This window comes from Perca flavescens, chromosome 1, assembly GCF_004354835.1.
Source record: "Perca flavescens isolate YP-PL-M2 chromosome 1, PFLA_1.0, whole genome shotgun sequence".
Taxonomy (NCBI): Eukaryota; Metazoa; Chordata; class Actinopteri; order Perciformes; family Percidae; genus Perca; species Perca flavescens.
Window position 1 is genome coordinate 27,617,943 of NC_041331.1, and position 8,683 is coordinate 27,626,625.

The 8,683-nt window shown below is 40.8% G+C and overlaps 1 protein-coding gene across 1 annotated transcript; it reads right to left on the reverse strand.

The window, feature by feature from the left end:
* Positions 1-1,777: 1,777 nt before the first annotated feature.
* Positions 1,778-8,283, reverse strand: rcn1 (reticulocalbin 1, EF-hand calcium binding domain). The gene is made up of 6 exons (XM_028583111.1): positions 7,754-8,283; positions 6,691-6,884; positions 6,407-6,585; positions 4,088-4,148; positions 3,391-3,590; positions 1,778-3,117 (listed from the first exon to the last, which is right to left on the reverse strand). Exons 1-6 carry the CDS (start codon positions 7,972-7,974, stop codon positions 3,010-3,012), a joined length of 963 nt encoding a protein of 320 aa, XP_028438912.1. The 5' UTR covers positions 7,975-8,283; the 3' UTR covers positions 1,778-3,009.
* Between the last annotated feature and the right edge of the window lie 400 nt (positions 8,284-8,683).

Below are 8,683 nucleotides of genomic sequence, written 5' to 3' on the forward strand. Positions count from 1 at the left end.
GCTACTTAGTGTTTAAGTCCTCCCAATTATTCAAATGCATGATGCAAGATTGACCCCACACTCTTTAGGCAATAGAGCAACCATTAGATTATCCAATGGACATTATAAAGACCAAAAATAACTAAAAACTTCACATGTCACCACAGGCAACACCTCTACTTTGAATGTTCCTCAGACCTGGAGCTTTTTGTCAGATGAACAAAAAAGGAATTCATCTGAAAAGAAATCTGTATTCTTGGATGAAGCTGTACAAGTGGAGCAACGCCAGAATTTGGTAACCTATTTTTGGAAAATTTCTATGAAATAATCATTGTTATTTTCATGTTGCCCTCTTACAAAGTTATTTAAACCTGGAAAATGTCAAAGACATATATATATATATATATATATATATATATATATATATATATATATGAAAAGACCTGACCTGTATATGTATTAGCTTTCCAGACATTTTTGGCTTCTTGCAGTCATGGTCCGAGAGTGTTTGAAGAAGGTCCTACATCACAACAGAATAAGCCAGCCCACACATACATCGCCCTGTCCCTTGTTCCTAATGAGCTTTATCGCATTGGTCCCGCTTGACTTGTCATGCTAACTGGCACACATATATCCATATGTTCCACATGAGCAAGCAGAGGGGACAGGCTGGGTGGCAGAGCTGCTTTCTCAGTTACATCTGAGAGTTTTGCTGCAACAGCCAGCAGCAACAGCAAGTCAGCTTAACTCCATCTCTGCTGTGCGTGTGTGCGGACCGCAATTAGTCATGAGAAGTGTTAACAGCATCCGCTCGTTCATGTTCCTGGTGTTCAATGAGTCAAAAGTTAAAAAGCAGACTTGAACATTTGAATGGCGTATACCCAATATAGCTACCTGTGATACAGTATGCCCATGTCAAACTTTGAGCACATGCAGTACACATATAAGCAGTACATAGCATATGCTAGGAGAACCAAAAGAGAAAAACCTCTATCAAATAACTACTCAAATGCACAACAAAATGAGCCTGATGTCTTTAAAAATGGTCTGTTGCCAGTGAGCAAAGGCAGAATGAGTGTGAGCATTAACGTAAGAAGGAAATTGTGAACTTGCTCAGAGTATCAGTCTAGGGGACAGAAAGGGTGTTTAAAGTATCATGTATTGTAGTCTAGAATCTAATTGCTGCAGACTGCGAGTGAACAGACAAGTTTTGACCTGTACCCATATTCTTTAATCATAGGGAGACAAGGAAAGTAGGACACTGCTTAAGCTAGAAATGAGAAGGACAGTATTTTAATTATTTATATGTAGGCATATCATTCTGAGGAGACTGTGGGATTTTCCATAAATGTCAAGACTGATTGACTCAGAAAATGTCAATTTGAAATTATGACATAAAAAAAAGTTGCATTAAAGGCTACACTATTGTTTTAACTGTATTGTAAACTGGTATTAGAGAGATGGATCCATTTGTGTTTGAGTAGTAATCCCGTTGATTGAAGGGACAGTTCCACATATTGGGAAATTACCTTATTTGCGTTCTTGCCCTGAGTTAGATGAGGTCAATACCACTCACGTCTGTCAGTTAGCTTTGCACAAAGATTGGAAACAGCTTGCCTGGCTCGGTCCAAAAGGTAAATCGAAAGCTCAATAATTAATAAATTTAATCTGTAAAAAAAATCCCTTTACTCTGCCTATCATATTTATGCAGTATTCAGTCTCTATCCTTGAACAGCAATACTCAAAAGAGAAACAATTACAAATCCAATAATGATGCTTTGCAGCTTAATACACAAAATACACAATACATTTTTATTTTTTATTTATACATAGTTTGTTAGAATGTGCAGTGTGAAAAAGGAGATATGTTGACATGTTTTTTGTGATGTGGACTATTAATGCATCTGAGGTTTGGGACAACAAAGCACAACAGAAAAATACAAAAAGGAGAAAAAAAAAATAGTTTTGAGTGACATTAATGTGACTACCATTACAAATTCTGGCCCTAGTTTGATCTTTTCACAAGTTGCATAGTTCTATGCACCGGTCATACAAACTATCCATTAAACAACACAAAAAAATGTGGAAAAACATTTGGTACATCCGATACAAAAAGATGACCCTGAAGTGACGTAACAGGAAGCAAGGAGTCACATGAAGTTACGTATTTAAACCAATACAATCCTCAAAAAAACAACCTTAATTAAATTAGACCGCTGTAAAAAGGTAAAGCTCAAATGTCAGCAAAGGTCTATACAAATCTAACATGGAGCACACTGTTGGCCTGAAGTATGCCAATAAATACATTTCAAACTAAGTATGAAGAAAAAAATCTTTTACAGGCTACCCCAGCTAAAACCAAACGGGTGCAAATACCATGCCATTAAACATCAGTTAATGAACAGTTCTTAAAAGCACTTAGCTAATCAAAACAACAACAAATCATTAAAGTCATATGGTCAGGAAAACTGTAAATAAAGAAACATCATTTGTGAACAAAAACGATCTCTAGTTGAACACTGTATTCCTCTCAAACCTAAAGCTGAGAAGAGATTTGATAAATAAATATAATCTGTTGTAGTTTCACATTAACATGGCAATCAAAAACTGTTCCTTGTCAGATTGCATGGTATCTGACAATTGACCTGAAGCTCGGCATTCAGCTTTGACAGGTTTTTAAAACTATCCACACAGATCTCTGTGGCAGTGAAGCCGACGATGCGGCAGGAAGGCACCGTCAGAAAGTAAGTCCACTGGATCTGGCTTTGCTCCTGAATGTCAGAAACAGAACTGTCGCTATAAAACCGAGATGGACGGTTAGTGTTAGTGGTAGGACCGACCCTTATCCCTCCTCGTTTGGTATCTATAGTGATGGTTTTACAATCCAACACACTATCTGTCCCAACGTAACAAGGAAAGGATGGAGCGGTGGTTCCGGTGGTGGGAGGAGGTGCAAGAGTCTGATTCTGCCTCTGAAGACAGATCTTCACCAACCCTCCTCACGTACGCGTCAGAAACTGCGCTGAGATCTCAGAGCTCGTCATGGTTCTTGGTGAGGTCCTCTCCGTAGTTGGTGGCCTGGCTTCCCACAAACATGTTCCAGTTTCCAAGGATCTCCTCTTTGGTCAGCATCTGGTCCTGAGGAGGGACAAGGAAATTGCAAAATAAGTAAGCCTTATTCTAACATATGTGACAAAACAAATAATAAAAAATTTTCAGGCCATGGCCACAGCAATAATAAAATTCAAGTTGTATCCGTAAAGATGCATCTGTGTAGAATTCTAGTGTAAGTTGAAAAGGGTCAACATATAAAAAGCACTTTCAAATGAATCATTAAGTGTGGACAAGACCTCATACACAAGATAACAAGAAATGGATCTTAAACGTGTTGATGCAGCTGAAACAACGCACCTTGTCCTGGTCAGACTCATACACCAGATGTCTTGCCTCAGCTTGCGCATGGTCGTAGTCTTGTGGCATAATCCAGTGGCGGATTTCGTCCTGGTCCATTTTACCATCTTTGTTCAGGTCTCGGAAGTCAGAGAACTGTTCCCTCTCGGTCTTGACCCAGTCCGGCTCCGGACCCCCGTCCTCATGAGCAAACATGTCGGCTGAAACAGCCAAGGACAACGGAATTGAAAAAGTTAAAGTTTTAAGTTAATGTTTAAATAAAAAAAAAAAAATGATTTACACCTCAAATGTTATCTTTGATTCCTTCATCAGGTCAACACAAAATATCTAAAAGGTAGTGGAATGCAACTCAAAACCATAAATGAACAAAACCCAAAAGGCACATATACACACACACCTAAAAGTGGGGGTAAATCAAAGAAAAGGTAATTGATTTTGCTAATAAAACTATGCTAATAACAGCTATGATGATGATACCCAACTGTATTTTCCTGTCTCTGTGACAACCGGCCTGTTGTTGCCATTTTCAGTGTAGAAGGTTTACCATTATGAATTTCCATCTTTACTATATTTACTGTATTCACATTTATCTGTTTTATGCTACTAATTTCTACTTGTGGTTGTATTGCATTGGATAGCATATTGCTACGCTTAATTAATTTCACCCAAATCATTTCAATTCATTACTTAAACTTACCAATATACTCATCTTCATCCACGTGTCCGTCGCCGTTCTTGTCAATGTCCTCCAGGGTTTCCTGCATTCAGAAGGAGTTAATGATGTCATTAAAAAAAGGGAGACACAAGGGTCAACAATAGTGGAACTTTCACTTTGAGTAATAAATGAGAAACATGTCGCCCCAGGCAGGATGAGTAAAGGTATGAGGGTCAGCTTACAGCTGGACTGGCAGACTGACATAATTACAGGATTCCCTGCTAATGAGAGCCAAACCCTCCACATTAAAATATGATATACACGTTAGCAAGCATTGGCTTTTAAAGCCCTGGTAGATGGTTCTCTCTCTCTCTCACATCCTGGTTTCGACAGTGTGAATTTGACTGAATGGTTACTTAAAGGCTTGCCGTGTGAGCTGATCATTAGTTTACAACCGCACACATGTACACTAATTGCAATGCATCCGGGCATAACACACGCAGCTACACAGATTGAAATGACTGTATGCATCCTTACCTGCAGGTGAGAGGCCCTCTCTGAAACCTGCTGAATGATTAATAGCCATGTAGCTTCTGTAGTCTAATCGCCGACTAATAATAAACAAGAACATCCATCCATCCATTTTCTTTACCCACTTAACCTGTAAAAGGTTGTGTGTAAACAAAAAAGGATATGTCCATTAAAAATATGACCTATAGACCACTATAGACCCCTGTAAACACTGACAGCGTGACATTCTGTACATTTCAGAAGCATCTGAGAGGCCCATCACAATCACACTAGTCTATAACTTTCAGTTCAGTCAGTAACATACTAGTCATAGTTTGCTACTATGGCCACTACTATACAAAAGAGTATAGTCTAAATCCCATATCATTAAACCAGGAATAAGGGTGAAACAACCAATGGCGTCTAACATCATATTCAACCAACCAATCTGCTCAAAGTGCTGTCCAGAATTTTCCACAGGTCATACTAAAATTAACCTGGCATACCAAACATACAAAACATAAGCCAGCATGACGAAGGAAAAGGTAATGTATATGTAAGTGTATAAAAAAATATGTATGTAAATAAAAAGCAAATGGGAACTAGAGTAAAATATCAAAAGTTCAGATTAAGAATGGTATCCAATGTACACACAATGTATGTACTACCACTAGCTCATGGGTATTGAGAGATGTTGGCTGGAAGAATCTATGGTTCTTCATAACACCACAGATCAAAAGGCAGACAGGTAACCAACCTACAACTATAGTGGAGGCTCTGTGGCGAGCTGGAGGTGAACCATACTCATGTGTCTGGAATTGCACTAAACTAAAGCCTTTCTGGGACAATATTACAACACAATAAAAGACATTATGGGATATGCCATTCCAAACAACTGTGCTGTGATACACTGTACTTATTAGGGGAAACTGAGGAGGCTATCCAAGGTTGAAAGAAACCTCTCAGTGTTTTTTCTCAGTTTACAGTGTAATGCAGTAGAGGTCTCTGGCCTCTGAAAGCAGATATCAGCAGGTAGATACGTGAAGCCGGACATTTAAACAGAGGGCTTCGTTATGTGAATGAGTTTGTAGGTGCACAGTTGACTCAGTGAGATGACTTCATGTTCCTGCACTACAAGCTCCATTAGTGAGCTGTCCGGCTAGCCTACACTTATGTCCTTTCTAAAGCTGTAAAGTATCTCTTTTTTTCCCATTTCTTTCCCCACATACACCATCAATTACTCATTGTTGCATGGTTGTGTGAAAGATGTGTGTTATAGAAAACGAGTCAAACCACTTTTGTGAGAAACAGGCTAAGCTTCCACCAGATTCACCACAATCAGTTTAGACGCCACTGGCTGGCAACATTCGATGTCATAAAAATGAGAGATTAATAATTAACTCTGTCAAATGGGTAGTACAACTTTTATGAACATAGCAGCATAGTGCATCACTGCTAACATTTGCCACGCAACTGTTCCATGAAGCCAAATTTATATTTAAAGATTGGGTCTTAAATGGGACAGTTGGTCTATCCCACTGGACCTGTTCCAAAAAAAAATGCAGAAAGTCAATCATTTCCCTGCCCAGTTAAAATTGCATAAGTAGTTATCCAAATGTAGCACATTCATCCAAGTGGCCCATAAGATTAAAGACACGGAATAGAAACTCAAATCTGTTCCAGTAATTAAATAATATCTCTTAGTGGACAGACAAATTGCAAAACTCTAAATTGAGGGAATTTCATTTTCTCCTACATGCAAATCTGAACTGTGCTTAGTGTACCCACAGACAGACTAGCCTTGCCCCTTTCTAATCATACTTAATTACCATGTGGTTACAGAGGGCTTACCAGAACCACAATATCCCTCATGTGTTCAAATTCCTCAGGGTGGAGGAAGGATGTAAACTCTTCTCTGTCTGCTGCAAGGTCCCCGTTCAGATCAGCGTTTTTAAACCTCCTCTCATCACGAGGGAGCATCTTCTTGAAGCTGAACTGGTCTGTTGCTTCATCAAACTCCTCCGGGTTGGCTAAAGAAGGGGAATTAAAATCAGGTTACTCTCATGTGTATAAATTGCTACTTTATTACTGTATGTAAAAAAAGAAAAGGACATAGCTGCCGAAAACACCCATACCGAGGTAGTATCCGTATGTGGCTTGCTTGTACTCATCCCATGAAATCTTGTTGTCTTTGTTCAGGTCATAATCTGTCCACACCTTTGCCACATTCTCATAAACGTAACGCTTCTGTACACGTTTTATCCAAGCCTTGAGTTCGGCTGTGGTGATGTAGCCATCGACGTTGCCGTCTATCCGATCCACTATTTTACTGTAAAGCAAGAGAATAAAGACAGAGATCATTTGTTAGAGTTATTATACATACTTTCAACGGTCAAACAAGATGTTGAAGATCCAATATAGGCACTTTCTTATTTTCAAGGATGATTAACAAGCACAAAAGTCAAGTGTTGTGTGCTGTCTCGCCTCAATACACTGAGCTACTATTCTTACCAGCAGACAGGAGAGAAAACAAATATTTGGTAGTACAATTTTTACTATTAAGGGATGTGGCTTCAGCAGGGAGGCGCAGGCAACCCCCTTTCAGTGAAGAATGCAGTGTAGCTGGGGTGTATTCTTAGACCTGGGTTGCCACGTTGTGATGTTACAGGGGTGACAGGGTCCTCCCACTCTCATCACCACAGGAAAGAATTTTCTTTGGGAGGAAAGCCTATTTAGCCAACGTGTGTTAGGCTACATGGTGCCAACTTGACATCTAGGCAGTGGCGAAAAAACACTTTGAAGCACACAAACAGGACTACGTAGCACATGAAGTGTAGACTTTACAGTGACAGCAGCTCTATATGAACACTGTCTACTGCCGCACAACTTTACTCAAACTTCACTACTTACAAATGGTTCTTTAATGACGATGTATAATTAAGATTCCGGCTGAGCAGTTAACTCCGTAGGAGTGTGTGCGAATAGTACCGCTGGCGCAATAATGCTTTCTCAGGCACTTGTGCTCATGTTGTTAAATTTTAATGTCCTTAGCCTGAAAGGTTACACGCAACAGACTCCGGCAGGAGAGAAGTGAGTGTGCGGGATTGACAAAAACAAAGGCTCAAATGAGCCTGTGACAGTAACACCAAGAGACTGATATCAAAATCAGCTCATGTGTCAGAGTAAGGATGTGCTTACCTGAGCCTGTCTTTGCTCTCCTCGGGGGTGAGTTGGTCAAATGTTCTGGCCTCCTCTTTGCCAAGAAAGGCCTCATGGTCGTATTGGAAGCTTTTATTGTCTTCGTGGGCAGGCCTTCCCAGTTCTGGGTCATGAAGAACTCTCTCTTTCCTTAACGTTGGCTTACCGTGCACCACAACAGTGCACAGAAGCGCAGCATACACGAAGGAGAAGACGTCCATCTGTCAGAGATGAAGATGGAGGTTCTTAGTTGTAAACAGGCCTGTGACACTACAATTCACAATAAGCAAGCGGCTGTGTAGCCACTTTCACTGCTTGTATCGACCGACACACACTAACTTCTCTTTTCCTGTCCTTAGCAGCGATGTGTGCAGTTGCGCAATAACCAAACCTGCAGAGAGGACCTGAGGCTGCAGACAGGTCCACTGAGAATACCTCCAGTCCTCACTCAAACGGTTTTAGGCAATCCTGTCCCCCTTTGAGAACTTGCGCCCTATTTCCTGAGGGAGGGATGCAACCAAACCGGGATTTTCTGCCGCCTTACGTACAGCCAATCACAGTGTCCGTTTCAGGCAGGGCCCAGCCTCCTCCGCTGCCAGGATCCCTGCCATTGGTCTGCGGGATGTCGGTAACACGAGAGGGATTCAGGGCGCCACGTTGCACGCTCACGCTCAAACTCAGCTCACTATGGAGTCAGAATGGGTCAGTCTGAAACCAGTAAGGAGGGAAAATACGAAATTGTTACAGCTCTACAACTACAACCTGCAGAGCTGCTCATGTATCATGGTCGTGTTCCCACTCGTACCAACATGCACCCGCCATTACGGCGTGGCTGTGTGTAAATGTACGAGCGTACAGGTATGTGCACGACGTATAGGGTTCACGCCCCCATTGCTTATGCACTGTCAACAACAAATATGCAACCCTAGA